Source organism: Diaphorina citri, unplaced genomic scaffold, assembly GCF_000475195.1.
Source record: "Diaphorina citri unplaced genomic scaffold, Diaci psyllid genome assembly version 1.1 scaffold191, whole genome shotgun sequence".
In the NCBI taxonomy this organism is placed as follows: Eukaryota; Metazoa; Arthropoda; class Insecta; order Hemiptera; family Psyllidae; genus Diaphorina; species Diaphorina citri.
In genome coordinates this window covers 196,915-215,975 of record NW_007377628.1, presented here as the reverse complement: position 1 = coordinate 215,975, position 19,061 = coordinate 196,915, and the positions used below count along the sequence as shown (strand labels likewise).

Sequence of the window (19,061 nt, the reverse complement as noted above, 5' to 3'; positions counted from 1 at the left end):
CCCTTACCACCTTTCCCTTTTACCCCCTTTCTTTGTCATATCTTCTTCCCTTGCCACTCTACACCTTTCATTTTTGTCGCTTTACGCCGCACCGGTTTTCCCCCTCTTCCCGCAGAAAATCCCATCCCTCTTCCGACACGGATTTATTGCCCTCCCACCACACCGGGCGGGAAGACCCCTTTCTTTTCGACAGAGGGGCCGAGTGTATTATTTAAATTAATTTTAATTTCGTCTCCTCTTGCGGTTTTTGAATTGATTTATTAGACATCTTTGTGTGGTTGGTAACTTTTTCCGCCTTCTTGGATCCTTTGGCTTTTTATATTTTGTCGACGGCTTAGCATTGCCCGAAAAAGACCAGAGCCGTTCCATAATAATGATAGTTCTTTATAATGCTCGAATAGGGCTAAAGAGACCTTTTATGCGGTCTAATGGTAGGGTAATCGTTTTTGTGGACGCAAAACTGTGTACAATTCCTGTTTTCTGTGTACCGGGCAAAACTCAATCGCAAGAAAAATCGTAGCTTGTGCATCAGGCTTTCGGCTTCCAACATCTTTTTACATGGAAGAGTAAGAAGTACGTTATAATACGTTGTAAAACGTACCTACATCGAATGTGGGTTTCCAAAAGCGCAAATTTTACATACAGAACCCCCCCCCCTTCACACTCGTCGCTTTCGCGCCCTCATATGTGAAGGTATAAGACTCTCTCTTTGGAAAATCTTTACAAATGATTACAGTCTGAACTTTTCAAAAAGCTTTGCTCTAATGAATTTATGTTTGGAGAAGGTTCCCGGATGCTGAATGGGGAGCTGTATTTACACGCGTATTTAATGTGGGATGCCTTTAGCTTCTGAGTTCCTGAGGAAGAACTTGTCTAGTCTAGGAAAATGGCGTAGTGGCTAATTCCTTTGCATTTGTAAACAGATTCCCCATTCTGAAGATCTGAAGACAATCGAGACTGAGATGTTAGATGTTACTGACAGCTTAACTCCATACAAAAGAAGCCCAATGTAGGGGCAAACAGTCCTAAAGGGTGGGTTAAGCTTCTACGAATCTACGAGATGTTACTGAGGGAGTAAGTTGTGGTTGGACTTGATCAGACTTTTTGTCTTCAACTGCGTCATGTACCTAATTAAAAAGTTTCACTCCTGACCTACTCAACTTTGGAAGTACGATGACGTCGATAATATTGCCATGGTTGTCATCGTGGATCGACGTGGATGTGACAGTGGATCGACGATCCATATCGATTGGAACCCATATAAAGTTGGTAAGCTCAAAGGATATTAGTGGAGTGAAAAGATTTTATAGTGTAGACGCTATTTTCCACTAGCAACATCGAAATTCTGACATGGCCCAGCTCACCTAATGGACGGCGCTCCAAAGGACACTTGATGACAACCATGGCAATATTATCGACGTCATCGTACTTCCAATTGCTTTGGTTTTTTTTTTTTTTTTTTTTTTTTTTAATACCTTGTTTAACGCCCTACAGGGAGGGCAATTACTAAACAAAGTTTCCTACCTATCTAATTTAATAAAAATCATATTGTTAACTTGAAAAAAAAATAGTTGTTAGGTGATAGAGACCTTTCTCGGTGTTTCCAAACATAGTTGATGGCCGTCCATCTACCATCGATCGACGGCCCTCGACTATGTTTGGACACACCTTTAGAGTTTTCACTACTAAGCTTTTACCGTCCGAAATTGAAGACAGAAGGAGAGTACGTGAAAGACAGCCGTTCCGAGAACAAACCATATTTGTTTAGTATTAAATATGTTTATATTAGACATCCTAGATTATAAAGTTATGAAATAGGTAACTACAAAACTTATTATCTTTATATGATACAATGGATACACGTTCCAATGGATAAGTTTTGTAGTTACCTATTTCATAACTTCATATTTGTTTAGGATAAAGTGTGCCCCGGGCGGGAATCCCTCGTTCCGTCAAACCTATAAAAGAAAGTAAAATTTCATTCGAATTCAAAGTATTTCAATCGAACGTTGTCAGGCAATAGAGGAAACTGACATATGAGTATATTTATGAGTAGAATAATACTAAATGGACAAAAGTATGTCATATCTATGTGTATAGTACTAAATGCCTAGTTACTAATAAGTGTACTCAATATGTGCATACTATTGCTTCCAAAGTAAGACACAGGGTTCAGGGGTCATAATTGGATATTCAGGGTCACTAGGATTTTATAGTGACACCTATCAGTGGTGGCATAATGAGGCAAGATTTTGCTAGGGGCCCCTTAATTGGGTCAAAAGTTAAACCCCGTTTACACTTGTCGTTCGGAAAAAAATCGTGTCGTGTGTATTAGTGGGAACACTCTCATTTAAATTACGTACCTACAGGACGTTCGGAAAAAAATCGTGTCGTGTGTATTAGTGGGAACACTCTCATTTAAATTACATACCTACAGGACGTTCGGAAAAAAATCGGATGAAACTCACGACAAGTGTGAACAGGCTCTTAAAGGGAATTGCTCCAAATTATAGATATTTGGGAGCCCCTGAATGTGCCCCGCGGTATAGGATGTACTTGACAAACCTAACACCTAGGTGTCCAATTTATTATTATTATTTATTTATTTTTAAAGAGGTTTGATAGAGAGAACTGTAACTGCGAAGGTCTTCAAGAGAGAAGGAAGACAGGATAGGAGAAAGCCAGCAGTTCCGAGACCATTATCCGTTCAGGTTAAAATCCGCCCCGGGCGGCAATCGAACCCGCGGCCTAACGCTTACAAGGCAGACGCACTACCTGCCAAGCTAACTAGGCTAGGTGCCCAATTTTGAATCACTGTCTCGTAGTAACGCGCATGCCATGGAGAAAGTCGTGGGTTCGATGCCCGCCATCGGTAACTTGTTTATTTTCTTCTCGTTTCAGTGTTCCCTCAGTTGTACCTACACATGTTCGGTCAGAGAAAGAAGATCTTGGGCGGAGGTGCAGCTAAGAAATCGAAATAAACCCAGCAACTTCTCTCGATCATTTGTTGGGACACGAATTTCAAATTGTTGGGACATAAATTCCCCTTTCTTGGACTCGAATTTCAATTTGCTGGGGCTCGAATTTTCATTTGTTGGGGCTCGAATTTCAATTTGTTGGGACCAACTTTACAGCAACCCCCAAACTGCTTATTTCCATCAACTTTGGAGACAGAATCCAAAATTTCTTCGAGGAAATCTCCGATATTTTTCAAGAAATCGAACTGAACCCAACTTTGGGTGGCCAATTTTGAACCACTGTTAGTCCAGTGGTAACGCGCTTTGCTTGCCATACAGAAGGTCCCGGGTTCGATGCCCGCCATTGACGAAAAATTTGTACTCGTATTTTGATTACAAGTTTAGTATTAAATTTTAATTGCAAATATTAACTCATGGTATCTTAAGGCTAAATATTGAGAAATCACATTTATTGCAAATATTAAATTGTGTCTTCGGCCGTAAGTCGTACAAGTTTGGTACGCCGCTGATTGATTCATATTTGAATGATTTATTTTATAGATGCTTTGTATTTCCCGCCCGCGGCGGATTTTATCCTGATGGGATAATGTTTGTTCTCGGAACGGCTGGCTTTCTCCTATCCTGTCTTCCTTCTCTCTTTATAAATTAAGAGGCTACAATTTTCCCCCGTTCATCAGGGTTTCCCATTTAGACGGGTCCCAATTCAACAGGTTCTACTGTATACATCCAAAATGTGATGGACTTTTCTATTGTTATATGAGATGTATGCGCTAGGTCGCGGGTTTGATTCCCGCCCTGGGTGGATTTTACCCTAAACAGATAGTTTCGTTCTCAGAACGGCTGGCTTTCTCCTATCCTGTTCTTATTTCCGCCCTGGGGGGATTTTACCCTAAAGAGATAGTTTCGTTCTGGGAACGGCTGGATTTCTCCTATCCTGTCCTTCTCTTCGAATTTGGTATGATAAGACCTTAGTAGTTACAGTTCCCTCTATCAAACCTCTTAGAAGGAAAGCAATATTGTTACCTATGGTTCTTCAGTTGACTTACATTTGAAACTAATAGGGTCATTGACTACAATGTTGGACAAGCCCTTGTGTTCTATTTTGACTTTAGAAGCATCGTACACTTGACATAGGTAAGGTGAACCTCGCACTGGCCTGGCACCTTGCAGGACGTCGATCTTGTAAACCCCTGAAACGAAACAACAAAACAAAGATTATTTTAAAGTTGTTTAGAAATGCAAGAGGTAGTTGTTGTAGCGGTGGTGTAGCTACAACGAAGGGGGTTGATGGTTTCTAGCCAATATTACTTGCCCCGTCCCGAACCGCAGTCAACCATCATGAGGACCTGTGCTTTTCCTTTGAAGCATGATAAACCCTTTGTAACATCCAGCTAGCCAGGCTGGTTAGGGTTTTTGGCTGCTCTGATCCCAAATTATAGTGCTACAGCAAGAGGTAGTGACAATTAGCTTTTTCTTTCCGAGACTTTTCAGACCGGACAAAAAAAGTATATCAGCCAGCCTAGTTGGCTTCGTTGGTAGCTCGTCTGACTTGTAAGCGCTAGGCCACGGGTTCGATTCTCACCCGGGGTGTATTTTATCTTGAACTGATAATGTTCGTTCCCGAAACGGCTGTCTTTCGCCTATCCTGTCTTCCTTCTCTCTTCGATTTCGGGACGATAAGACCTTAACAGTTATAGTTCCCTCTGTCAAACCTCTTAAACAAATAAAAAAGCTATTTCACACTATTCTTTCTTGTTATCATTACATTACATATTATTGTAAAAAGGGGGGGGGGAACTCTCTTTAGTCCTTAATTGGCAGTCTAAATAAAACATTAAAAAATAAATAATTTATAATAATATAAATCACTTACCTGTCGTGGTAGGCGTAAACTCGGCCAATAGGTTGGCAAACTTCTGCTGGTAACACCTGACAGGGACGGCCGCACCCTGGGGGGACGTCACAATCACATCAAACTCAGAACTAGCCACGCCACATGTCTCCAGGGTGAACGAGTTGACGATGCCAGACCGCGCCTGATACAGGCCTAGTCCGCTGCCTGACGGCTCGCGACCGACGGCTGGATCTACCACGGGCACTTCCATAGGACAACCTGGAATAGAGGGAGATGACAGACTTCGAGTAACGCTATGGTTTGACTGGGCACTCCAGGCAGTGCAGTTAGCTCCCATGGTGTAGTGGTCACTTCCTCACTTCTGAAGCTTCCTTTCGAAATTTCCTCACTTCTGAAGCTCGTTTCCTCTCTTAGCGTTCTAGCCTGTACTAAACCATAAGAAATCCAAGATGGCGCCTTTTCCGAAAGGAGAATACAACTCTTGGTGAAGAATATTGACTGAAATAGATTGTTTTTATTTTGTTATAAATAGTTTATTACCTATATTATCTCTATTATTGTATACGTATGATTAAGATGTCTTAATAAAGTATCAGAACGTCAGCTATCTGTCGGAGCTGACAACGAACAAGATTGTACAAACATAGTCAGTGACCTTTTTATTTGTTTATTTATTTCCGAGTATTTTATTATTATTATTTTCAAGAGGTTTGATAGAAGGAACTGTCACTACTGAGGTCTTGTCGTCCGGAAAGCGAAGAGAGAAGGATAGGAGAAAGCCAGAAGTTCCGAGAACGAACTTTATGTGTTGAGAATAAAATCCGGCCCGGGCGGGAATCGAACCCGGGACCTTCGGCGTGGAAGTCTAGTGTGATACCCACTCGGCCACGGAGATTGCTCTTACACTTCTTATTGTAAGTTCTCTTCTTGTGTTGAGATTGAGATGGAAATAAAAATACTAACAAAATAATACGATGTTTACTGAAAGTACGGTAAAAATATGTTTGTTTATTCGCTAAATAAATAAAGAATGAATACAATACATACAAGCTTGTCCCTACTAACTTACCAAGAAAATACCTGTCTAGATAACTATGAAAATATAAACAATTTTACTGTATACTTAGAATTATTACTAAGAGTTCAGTGATGCTAATGTTGATTGATTTAAGACAAAGTCGAGTGATTATTGATTTAAGCTAATGCTGATTGATTTAACACAAAGTTGAGTGATTATTAACACTACTCTTTTTTAAATGGTGATTGATTTAATCTAAGGTTGAATGATTGATTTAACAAAATGTTGATGGATGTAATTTCCTTAGATAAGCTCCTATGCTTGTCTGATGTTGTTTTAAGCGTTTGTTCTAAGGTTGATTGATTTAATCTTCTTAGATAAGTCCCTCTGCTGATTTGATAGTATCTTGATTGATTTTCAGTCTCTTGAGAGCTCTCTTCCTCTTGGAGAGAAGATGGAAGTACATGCTAGGGAACACTGAAAACACAACAAGAATTTTAAGTCATAACTAAATACCTAACTGTTTTTGTTGTTTCCAAATGTCGAGAACTTGGCCATTAGGTAATTCTCCCACTCACTGAATAACTGCTAAAGACTAAAGAAGTTTTTAGTGCCTGGGGTTTTCCTGCAATTTGGCGACAAGCTACCCGCCTTCTCAGATTGACTTGGGGCTGGGAAAAGCCAGCACGCGATTGGCCAAATGGTCGCCCATCCGCGGATACTAACCACGCTCAACGTTGCTTAACTTCATGTTCAAAGTTTGAACTAACTGTGCAGTGTGCACACATGATGGTAAGTTCCCCATTGATTTTTGGGTTTAATGGTTTGATACAGAGAATTCTATTAGCTAATGTCTTATCGTCCTGAAATCGAATAGAGAAGGAAGACAGGATAGGAGAAAGCCAGCCGTTCCGAGAACGAACCATATCTGTTCGGGATAAAATCCGCCCCGGGCAGGAATCGAACTCGCGGCCTAGGGCTTATGAGGCAGACGCGCTACCAACCAAGTTAACTAGGCTGGCGTCCCGTTCTTTACTACAGCCCGTTCAACTTTTTTTTTAGTAGGCCCCTGATCTTAGCCTCTTTGGTATCACTGGCTTCAGGTCCTATCACTTACCAGGAATATAGAACATGATGACAATAATAAGGAAAGTCCTGTAGGAGAACACAGAGTCCCAGGGTTCGGGTAGGTCCAAGTACCATTTGGGATATTGGCTGAAGTACTGCTGCGAGGAATAGAAGCAGAGGAGCTCCCCTGCCGTGCCTAGCGGGTAGAGAATGATGAACGCAGAATATCTGGAATGAGAAGAAGATGGACTTGTTTAAAATAGACTTGGCGAAAGTTGTGAAAAAAATCTAAATAAATATTGACAATGAAAAATATAGAATATAGAAACCCTTAATATTCCAACAGAGATAACTATATGCCAAATTTCAGGTTCCCATCTTTAGCCATTCAAAAAATATTCAAGGGTCCCCGGACTTTTGAAACACTCTGTATATCGAATCTATAGTAAAGTATAGTATATCGAATGTATAGGTACCAGAATAATTTGGGAATTTTAGGTTAGATTAGTTCAGAAACTTTCAGCCAAAAGGTTTCAAGTTATACAAAACACAATGGAGCAGTTGCAAATGGGTAAAATTATAAATAAATGGTCGATTCCTATGTACCTAAAAAGTTGGGAAAAATCCAAATCTGAGGTCAAAACTCCGCAAAATAACTGTAAAAAGTCGAAACTTCAATTTTTATTTTCCCTTCTAATGAAAAAGTTCAAATATGTGTGACATCAGACTTCACGCAGTTTTCGTCCGTTAGGTAGCGCCACTATGCAAGCGCGCTAGCGGAGGAGCAGAAAGAACTGCGCAGAAACGTATGCGCAAAAACACATTAATGCGTTGCCTGCAAGGGAGCTTTGCTCGGCACATTTGATGTGACGTCATCGCGCCTACGGGAGCGTATGCCGTGACGTCAAAGTTCACGATTTACCGGTATTTTTTAAATCGATTTATCTCGGGATCTAGGCTACGGGAGCGTATGCCGTGACGTCAAACTTCACGATTTACCGGTATTTTTTAAATCGATTTATCTCGGGATCTAGAGTGACGTCAAAGTTCACGATTTACCGGCATTTTTTTAATCGATTTATCTCGGGATCTAGAAGTCGTAGAAGAAAAAGATTCCGTTAGTCCTTAAAAGTCGTAAGAAAAAGAAAAATTCCGTTGGTCCTCATTTTTCCTGCTCTATGACTTTGAAACATCACCCAAGTTAAAAAAAAAAAAAAAAAAAAAAAAACGAGGTGGCATATAGTCTGATCTGTCTGTCGCCATTTTACTTTTTGAATTATCTCCCTCCTATTCTATTTCTTCTCTTCCTCCTTCCTTCTCTCTCCTTCCTTTCAGACTACCTCCTTCCTTCTTCTCCTTCACTCTCTATCTCTACCCTCTCCTCTCTTTCTTTTGACTATCCCCCTCCTTCCTCTTTCTTTTGACTATCTCCCTCCTCTTCTTCTCTTCCGCCCCCCTCCCCTCTCTCTCCCTCCCTGCGTTATTTATGTCTCTTTCTGAAATGTCGCCTCGCTATTTTTTTCGAACTTCTATCTGTCTCTCTCTAACGAAAAACTATGGCCATTTGGATTCGCTCCCTCTCTATTCCTCTTTTCCTTCCCTTTCCTATCTTTTTCCCCCTCTCTCTCCCTTCTTCCCTGACCTTCTCAGTCTATATTTTTGTATGTATGTCTCTCCACTTTACTCTTTCTCCCTCTAATTTGTTTTACCTCCTCTCTCTCTCCCTCCTTCCCTCTCCCTCCCTCCCTCCTTCCCTCTCCCTCTTGGTAAAAAATGTGTTGCCTGGATTTGGACATAGACCTATGAGAAAGAGAGAGCGAGAGAGAAAGGGAGAAGGAAAATTAATGTGTTGTTTGTATTAGAATGGATAGGCAAGTTATCCTAATAATAGGTCTCTAGTAGGCCTAAACAAATGTTAGGAGTAAGATATCTTTTTCTCTCTCAGCTTATCTCTTTTTCATTCTCTCTCTCTCCCCCCACCTCTGTCTCTCTCTCTCTCTCTCTCACACACACACACACACACACACTTAATGAGGAAAGTCCTCTTTTTCTTTATTTTCCGTCTCCCCCCTTCATTCTGTCCTCTTCTTTTTCATTTCAGTCTCCCTCTTTCTCCACTCCTCTACGCATTACGGAAGGAGAGGGAGAGAGTGAAGAAAAAATTCACGCTTCAAATTAGAATCAGTAGCGACTCTAAATTAGAATCAGTAGCGACTCTAAATTAGAATCAGTAGCGACTCTAAATTAGAATCAGTAGCGATTCTAAATTAGAATAGCGATAGCGATTCTAAATTACTTTCTTACATAAACTTATTCATAACAAAATCAACTCTCCTGAGCTCCTTGCGAAACTAAATCTGCGAGTCAACTCTAGTGGTACACGCTCTCACCTTACATTCAAACTTTATAAAAATCGTACAAATGTAGGTGAATTTGCTCCCATGCAAAGGCTTCAGTCCATAGGAAATGAAATTAGAATGAGTAGCGACCAGTAGCATCACCGACAGGGAGAGACAGAACGAAAGAAAAAGAGTGCCTCTTTTTCATCTCCTTCTTCTTCTTCTTCTTCTTCTTCTTCTTCTTCTTCTTCTTCTTCTTCTTCTTCTTTTTCTTCCTCTTCTTCTTCTATATCTCTCTCAGTTTTCACAGTCAGGAAATTGATAAAAAGAACGAGAACTAGACAGAAAATAAGAAACTACCAGCAACAATAGATTGGAAACTCTCGCTGTCCTCCTTTCTTTCATACATAAATAAAGATGAAAAGAGGAAACGGACGAAGAGGAAGAAGAAGGAAAATAGAGAGAGAGGGAGAGAGAGAGAGAGAGAGAGAGAGAGAGAGATGGAACATGTTCTATTGCCCTTAGGAAAAGAATGAAATATAACTTTATGAAAAGCTACGGTGTACCAACTATAAATATAAGCTCAGATGTATCTACTTGCTATAAATAAGATAATAGCCACGAGGTGCACCTTGGTTACAGGGTGCACTCAGTATCAGGAGTTAAAGCTCTGGGGTGCACTCAGTGTCAGGAGTTATAACTCTGGGGTGCACTCAGTATTAGGTCTTATAACTTTGGGGTGCATCCAGCATTAGGAGTTATAGCTCTGGGGTGCACCGAGTTACAGAAAATGTCTCTTTATCTATAATATTAGGACTCCTCTTCTCCTCACTAAATAGAAACATTAGCTATAAATATAAGCTCAGATGTATCTACTTGCTATAAATAAGATAATAGCCACGAGGTGCACCTTGGTTACAGGGTGCACTCAGTATCTGGAGTTAAAGCTCTGGGGTGCACTCAGTGTCAGGAGTTATAACTCTGGGGTGCACTCAGTATTAGGTCTTATAATTTTGGGGTGCACTCAGCATGAGGAGTTATAGCTCTAAGGTGCACCGAGTTACAGAAAATGTCTATCTATAATATTAGGACTCCTCTTCTCCTCACTAAATAGAAACATTAGTTGTAACTTATTCTGTGAGAACCTTTCGAATTTTTAGTCGCCAGAAGACAATATTCGAGTTCGAATGCCAGTTAACTGAGAGGTAGGGAGGTCATAAAAAAAGATTGAAAAAAGAAAAGAGTACACAAATTCTAATTAAAAAGTTCAAAGAGTTGTGACGTCAGACTTAACGTCAAAATGCGCAGAAACGCTTGCGCACAAACAAACGAAGCGGGAGTCATGAATTATGACGTCATCGCCTACGGGAGCATATGCCGTGACGTCAAACTTTACGATTTACCGGTATTATTTAAATCGATTTATCTCGGTATCTAGAAGTCGTAGAAGAAAAAGAAAAATTCCGTTGGTCCCCATTTTTCCTGCTCTATGACTTTGAAACATCACACAAGTAAGCGCAACTGATCTATTGGGCAAAAATTTCATTAAATTCGCACACGCGAACTGTTCGGGTGTTAGGTGCGATGCACACTAGTGAAATTCCAGTTTCACTAAACGCGAAATTTTCATCAGTGGGTACTACCATAAATTCTATGGCAGGCTTTCACCTGTAGACCTGTGGAATAGTCCTATAAAAGTGGCTGAGTTCTTAAATCTACCAACGAGTCTAGAATTTGGAGATGACTGCTGAATTGTGGTCACTGCTACAACAACAACCATAAATTCTATGGCTGCCTTACAACTGAACTAGGTATGCAATGTGCATAACAATTACAATCGATTTTTGTAGATGGTTTATTGGTTCATGGAGGGATATATAATCGGCCCGAAAGCGAAGACAAGACAGGATAGTAAGGGACTTTTCAGTACTATCCCAGCAAGATAAACAATAATAATAATAGTGCTTATTTATACTGCTCGCATAGGACTGAAAAGTCCCTTTACTTCAGTAGTAGGCCACGACTATTATTGTGGTCAAATTCTCAAATTATATTGTGGGATAAAATTCCATACCTCGGCTGGGATTGAGCCCACGCCCTTCCTGTTTACCAGGCGAGCGCCTTGACCACTACACCACCAAGGCAGGTAAATTTTGGGTGGTAAATTTTAAGTCCTTGGGCCTTTAGAGGCTATTCTATTCTACTTACCTGAGCCAAATCATAAAGTAGGGGAGACAGTCCATCACGTGGAGACAGTAGAACATATACCGGGTGATCTCATGCGTGCTCCACGCGAGAATCAGCAGGCTGAGGCCCGTGTTGTGCAGCGCCGGGATCGAAGACATGAGGACACCCCATACAATAAGCAGTCGACATACGATTAGGAAGAGCACGGAGCAAGGGTTGCTACGCACGATGCTGCAGAGCGAGTAGACTAACTGGAAATCGAATTGAGAGAGAGTTAATTTAGAAACCCTGTTCGTTCGTTCGTCTGTTCAAGGCGGGGCTCCTAAAAATCTCTTGTATGTATGGCTCATATTGTATACTGATTGACAGTTGTCAATCGGTTTTGATATATCTGATTGATTTGATTCTAACAATACGAATAATATAGGAAAGGCACAAAATCTTGGCCTAACAAACTCAACATGTCACGATTTACCGGTATTTTTTAAATCGATTTATCTCGGGATCTAAAAGTCGTAGAAGAAAAAGAAAAATTCCGTTGGTCCTCATTTTTCCTACTCTATGGCTTTGAAACATCACCCAAGTAAGCGCAACTGATCTATTATGTATACGGTTCTATTTGGAGTTGAGTTACCTATGTTTCTCAGACCACACGGTACAATTTCCATGTCAGTTGTGTTTTTCCATTTACATCTGTATCAGCAGTTTTGACCTCAAATTCTGCAACGAAGGGAACATTTCTCTCCGAAACCACTGAGGTTTTCATATTCCTAATATTCCTTGATAGGAATATTCCCGATAATTCCTGACGTCATGACTTTCTCATGACCAATGCTTTCCCATCCTGCATACTTGGACAGGCTTCCAATGTCTCTCTTATTCTTCTTCCTCTTCTCCTCCTCCTCCTCCTCATCCTTGTTGTTCTTATTCTTCCTTTTCTACTTCTTCCACTTCTACATTTTCTTCCGCTGCTTCTGCAAGTTCTTCATCTACTGCTTCTCTTCCTTCTGCTTCATTTTCTGATGCCTTGTCTATTATTTATATCTATCGAGTGTTTGGAATTCATCTGGCCTGATCATCTCGAAGTCTATTCTTCATGGAATTCCCTTGAGTACATGGGTAATATAAAGTCAGAATTTAGAATATCTAGAATATTGACTGCGTTACTTACGCTTATCAATACCCTACAACCGACAACTCTATTGTTATGAAAGTTCAGATTACAACCCTCATCTTTTTTTTTTTTTTTCTATTAATACAATAATCCTATGCATATTTTTTTTTTCTCCTATAATAAACTCTTCTATGTATGAACAAGATGGAGGTAGATAATGCACAGATATACTGTGCCAACGTGAATTGTGTTTAACATTCAAGCCATAAATCCTTTTGCTCTTGATAGAGTTTTCCTTAAAAAACAAAAGGGAAAAGTTGAAAGTAAAGATAAAAGAGTACGGGAGATGGCTAAGAGAAAAAAGCGGAGCTTCGTTTCACCAAAGCATTTGCGAAATGCTTACTCTGGAAAATTTGAGACAATATGCAAAACTGAGGTGTGAAACTCTGTGAAAGTCAATTTTTGAATATTTGAGTCCCTTGCAAAACTGGAATATAAAGGTCAAATTTTGCACATTTGGACTCTAACAACAATATAACAATAATAAAAAAAAACACATCATCATTTACATTTAATACAATTTAGATAAAATGGATTACTTGAAGTTATTGATGCGGAAAATTCTGCCTGGAGGACCGTTAATTGTGTAAGCTGAAAGTTGTTGGTTGTTGTGGTTCCGTTATGATCCCAAGCTGCTGGAGCTCAATTTTTTTTTTTTTAATTGAAATAACAAATCTGCGTCAAAATATTGAAAGCTTTTTTTTAAGGTGTTAAAATGCAGAGCATTGGTAAAAAACATGACACTAAATATACAATACAGCATATACAATAAATATGAATGGCAAAATATAATATGTAATGTAGACAACTACCTAACTGTCCAAATGCAAAACGCGAGAACATCAAAAACATACTACAAGGTTTCACTGGAAAAACACGTGTTCAATACGGCGGCAATTGATTCACTGCCAATAAATCACCTCTTTGACACGGAACGTTAAGTGCTGGAGTTTAGTTTCCATCAGGTATCCATAGATTATCAACAGGTAGCTTAATTAATCATGCGCCCACCTTTCTTGATTGCTTTTTCTTCCTGTCTTACATTTTTATCGCGAAAGGGATACAAAAGAAATTTATATAAAATCCCAAAAGTTCCCCTTCCCTGTCCTCATCCCTCGGCCCTCATCCCTATATTCTAGAAAACAATGAGGAGATTTTCTCTTTGAGTTTCATTCGCCTAATTAACTGCTTGAGAAACTCTCATAGCCAACCTGTTACAACCCAATTAGTTCCACTCAACTCACACATCATGTGTGTGTGTGTGGAACACTAGGGGTGTTTTTTCAGCAAATGAAATTTGGACACTCTCGGTTTAATTCGCTGCTGAAAATGGACACAAAAATGTGATTTTATGAATGAGAGATTCCGTTTTTGGTACTTGAAAGGACATTAAATTTTAACGGTGATTTTTACGAAAAAGGAAATCTGACATATTTTTGCTGTTCGTTAGACGCTTAGAACCTCAACTTAAGTAAAAAAGGGTTGATATGATGTTATTGATTATTTAGGATAGTTTCGAAAGCTTCAAACATGTTAACAGCATATTGGTCAAACGGTATTTTTTAAATCGATTTATCTCGGGATCTAGAAGTCGTAGAAGAAAAAGAAAAATTCCTTTGGTCCTCATTTTTCCTGCTCTATTTATTTAATATACCTTATTTATACTGTCGGCTAAGACTAAAAAAAGTCCCATTATGACTTTGAATGACTTTGAAACAAGCTCTATGACTTTGAAACATCACCCAAGTAAGCGCAACTGTTCTATTGGACACACTGGTGGTGCTAGGGTTGATGGTTTCGCGGGGGGTTGATGGTTCAGGGCCAGACTAGACTAGAGTCTATGGTCCCCATTGTGGACACGCACTTACGTCCATTTATTCATCAACAAATTCATAGAATATTTTTTTTATTACTTCTTTTTTATGAATTGAGGGGGTTGACACGAAAACGACTTGTAATTTATATATCTCTAGCCTCTAAGTCGTTTTTCCCTCAAACCTCTCAGTTGTTCGTCTTTTCCTGTTATGTTGTTTTTAATTATCTATGTTTGTATTTTGACACATTTTGTAGCTATTTTTTTGCTCAAAGCTTGAATTTAATGATATCTTTCTTGAAATACCTCTCAAATTTTTGTCTAACTTGGTTTTTTTTAACGTTGTTTTCATATTTTCTACAATATTTTCTTACCTCCAACTCCAAATCATGTACATTCCAACTTTGTTTCAAGCTTACCGTAGCGTAGGGTAACTGACATATTGTTTTCATATACAGGTGCAATTAACTTTTATTTTAAGTTACCTCCCTTACCCCCTCCGTTTTTGTAGACAATTTTTTCATGGTCTCTGTTAATTATTTGTGATATCTTGAGGTAGGTAAACAACAGTGAAATATGCATTAGTTTCAATTGTAGATAGATAAGTACATACATGTTGTATTGTTTCGTTTGAATTATTTTGTAGACCCTTTTGGCCGGGCTGAAATACCCCCTCCGTTTTTGTAGACAATTTTTTCATGGTCTCTGTTAATTATTTGTGATATCTTGAGGTAGGTAAACAACAGTGAAATATGCCTTGCCTTAGTTTCAATTGTAGATAGATAAGTACATACATGTTGTATGGTTTCGTTTGAATTATTTTCTAGACCCTTTTGGCCGGGCTGAAATTAGGGTTTAAACTCGGTTTAAATTACCCTCTTGGATGTTGTATGGTTTCGTTTGAATTATTTTCTAGACCCTTTTGGCCGGGCTGAAATTAGGGTTTAAACTCGGTTTAAATTACCCTCTTGGTTTTAGCAATCTAATTGGTTGATTTCAAAAGATTAAAAAAAAAATGCCAATCAGATTGCGTAATCCGAGTGTTAAACCTGAACCGAGTTTAAAACCACTCTGTGACCCCGGCTTCAAAAGATTTTTAAAAAATTGCCAATCAGATTGCGTAATCCGAGTGTTAAACCTAAACCGAGTTTAAAACCACTCTGTGGCCCCGGCTCTTAGTCGTGAAACTGTAGATGTTTAAACTTAAAGCCATGTTACTTATTCTTCATGTTCATCATTCCAAATCTTACCCTATTCAATACTTATAATTAATATCGCACTATGTGCCATGTGTTTTAAATTTTATCTCGACTGTGAATATTTAAAATTTTAATAAATTGATTTTTATTTATTTTAAAGTTTCCCCCGTGTTATGCTTTTCTTATTGACCAGGATAATAGGCTCTAGCATCCTGTGCTCTCTTCGATTATAACTACGAAGGACGAAATAACCTCCGTGTTTTTTTACTTTCTACTCGTACAGTATAGCGAGCTATACTAGTACATAATGAAAGTATTGCAATCGGTCCAAATTTCCAAAATCGGGAAATGGTTGGAAATATCCGTTTTGGGATCCCCTGATGTCAAAAAAGTGGTTTTTAGCCCATGGTCTGTATGTTACGTACGTACTACAGGTTTAAATGGGAAAAAGTATAAAGTTGTGAACAAAATATCTCAAGAACGGTTTGTCGTAGAGAGATGGAATTTGGTATGCTATCCCAATATGGTCCAAGGACGCGACTGTAACAATTTGGTAAAAATCGGACAGTCACTCATCCAGATATCAACCAAAGTCAATGTTGCTTCGAACAGGTTTAAATGGGAAAAAGTAGAAAGTTGTGAACAAAATATCTCAAGAACGGTTTGTCGTAAAGAGATGAATTTATGGCTGCTGAACCAATTCCAGGTCAAGACCCCAGAGGTGTTCAAAACGGCAGATGCCCGAACTGCGAACCATATTTGGACCCGTCTCAGGGACTTTTCTGAGGATGTTTTTCCCTCAATTTCTGAAATAGATAATGGAAAAGAGAAGGTAAAAAAAATCTGGTGTGAACATCACACGACTTTCTATTACGTTCAGATGGGAGGTTCAGATAAGAAAAAGAAAAATTCCGTTGGTCCTCATTTTTCCTGCTCTATGACTTTGAAACACCACCCAAGTAAGCGCAACTGATCTATTCCATGCCGTTGTCGAAAAGTAATTCACAAAAGATAACAGATTAGCTGATGAATGAAAGATAAGTTAGAGAAAAAAAGAAGAATAAAGACGGACAGGATTTTCCAGAGACACTGAATAAATTATGTCTCGCTCATTATTTTAAGAGAGGACAAAAAAGCTCCTCAGACAGCTTTGTGATAGTATAGCCCCACAAGATAACTTTCGAAATGTATAATGAAGGAAGCTAATAGGTAAGTCTATATTGTGAATCATTATGGAAAACAATAGCGGACCCTCCTACTTTCATTGTTCCCAGTTGCCTACAGGAAACCGCAGGCAAAATTCATGATGTCCCCGAGAAACTTTTAGGACTTTGGAAGAAAGGAGAAAAAAAGCACAAGATTAATTTCGGATGGATGACGATCGTGTGGGACATTTTGGGGTACTCTCAGGCCCAATAGGACCTTAGCTGTTAAAAGGGATATTATTAAATTTAGACTTTGTTTTATGCTGATAGGTTCTGCTGGTTAATTAACAATTTAACTATGAAGTACAAGCTTGGTACTGATATACCAAGATAGTTCCATTAACCATTAATTCATGGTCCACACAGCTTTAATTAATCTAATCTCCCAAACGACCTTGTCACCTTACTGAGGACAGACAAATATGCATATTTTCTAATCCACTATCCACTTTGCCCAGTAGTCGGTTCATGCCCCACACCCACTGATTACTTCAATGCCATGTGCCACCTCTAGTGGACCTATTGGAATGTGACTCATTCAATATTCATGAAACTTATCGAATTCAAGACCAAGACATAAATCTAGTGGATTTTAATGTCACTCGGGTGATAAAAGATTAGCTTGTGACCGGTAGCGTAGACACGAAGTATTTCTAGGAAAAGGTTCCTTTGTGGCATGACACAGGCATGTTGCCCATATTGTGTTTGATCCTTATGTAAAAATGGACAGCCAATATAAATTAGTTAAAGATAATGGAAAAATAATGCATGAAGAAAAGAAAATGCAGTGCTAGAACAAATTGAAAACATAAAAGCTAAGGAAGAAGGAAAAGAAAAGGAACATAGAAGCAAAAGAAGAAGCTAGAGGATATGCAGAAAATTCCAAGAATTTACGAGAGGAAAACAAAAAATACCCGGAAACAAGTTAACGAAGTGAAAAGAGAAGATAAAAGTGAGAAAGAAGTTGTGGGAATTGAAGATACATAAATAGCATTGTAAATAAGAAAGTCCATTATGACAAAGTCTACAGGGGTCCTTTCCTGAAATGTGTGGTGTTGTAGTTACATGCCATGAGTGAACTAAAATATGGGGAGTCGCAGCAAAATCTCACACTTGTAGTTTGTAATTACAACACGGATTGGACAAGTTAAATATAGATAATATAGATATAGGTAGCCTCTTAAAAGTGAAATACATAATACATAGTCACTGAAATTGTAAACTCTATAAGCTGAAAATCTAAATTCTTCAGTAATCAATATTACTGAAGCTGTAACCAAGTAGTGGACATAATGATCAAATACCTCTGCTTTATCAGTTGATACGTTAACATTATGGAGTGTTTGATTCATCAATGTTCTATAGATACATTGATACTTTTGTAAGCAAAACAACGGTAATGGATTGGAGTATTTCAAGATGAAATTACTCTGTAGTTCCATAGGTTTATTTTTATGATGATCACATTAGCGGCTACATAAGTTTCTATGTTGATGAGATTGGCGGCTGAACACTATCCGCCTTGAAAAGAAATAAAAATATGGTTGGAGATCAGGTACATATAAAGTCTGGTTCCTAGAATCATAAAGGTTACATTCGAATTGACTATTTTAAGGGGAGCGAAGATGCTTCGCTCAGCTGTATATTAGACAACTTTTATGATTGTTTGATGATGATTTCAAAACTCTTCTATCTATCCTACAGAGATGTTTTGTTATTGTTTTTAATACCAGTTCCAAGCCATACGTCTTACAGTAGAGAAACCAGTTGCAAGATTGTTGACATTGTCTGGAGCTGGACACAAGGAAAAGAAACTAAATGAACAATTAAAACCAACGAAGATGAACTGCAAGTATTATGGATTATTATTTTACTCTCTCTACCATGGGAACTCAAAACAAGATTCTTGTCTGGTGAACTCTTCACTCAAAGCTAAACTCTATTGTCAACCTATTCATTGCGTGCACTAGGTCGCTACATGCTACAGATCTCAGAAGCCTGAGGGAACGGATTGAACTGGCAAGGCAATGAGTACCTATTATACCCTCCTACATGTCCGACAATATTGCCATGGGATCACTTAGTGATGGGATATTCTACGTCGACAGATGAAACACTATTATTAAACAAAGAAGCACCAAGGATAAGCATACATAAGTAGATAGTCAGATAAAGGTCGGACGTCAATTCAAGGACAGATCGTGGAAACTGGTGACTCCAGCCGA

General features: G+C 38.9%; 2 protein-coding genes across 2 annotated transcripts; both read right to left on the bottom strand.

The window, feature by feature from the left end:
• Positions 1 to 4,001: 4,001 nt before the first annotated feature.
• On the bottom strand, positions 4,002 to 5,179 carry LOC103505729 (filamin-A-like). The gene is made up of 2 exons (XM_008470085.2): positions 4,852 to 5,179; positions 4,002 to 4,168 (listed from the first exon to the last, which is right to left on the bottom strand). Exons 1-2 carry the CDS (start codon positions 5,168 to 5,170, stop codon positions 4,002 to 4,004), a joined length of 486 nt encoding a protein of 161 aa, XP_008468307.1. The 5' UTR covers positions 5,171 to 5,179.
• A 429-nt stretch (positions 5,180 to 5,608) lies between these two features.
• On the bottom strand, positions 5,609 to 17,306 carry LOC103505728 (very-long-chain (3R)-3-hydroxyacyl-CoA dehydratase 1-like). The gene is made up of 4 exons (XM_026820989.1): positions 17,244 to 17,306; positions 11,467 to 11,696; positions 6,969 to 7,147; positions 5,609 to 6,328 (listed from the first exon to the last, which is right to left on the bottom strand). The coding sequence occupies exons 1-4, from the start codon at positions 17,304 to 17,306 to the stop codon at positions 6,225 to 6,227; spliced, it is 576 nt and encodes a 191-aa protein (XP_026676790.1). The 3' UTR covers positions 5,609 to 6,224.
• Positions 17,307 to 19,061: the final 1,755 nt, after the last annotated feature.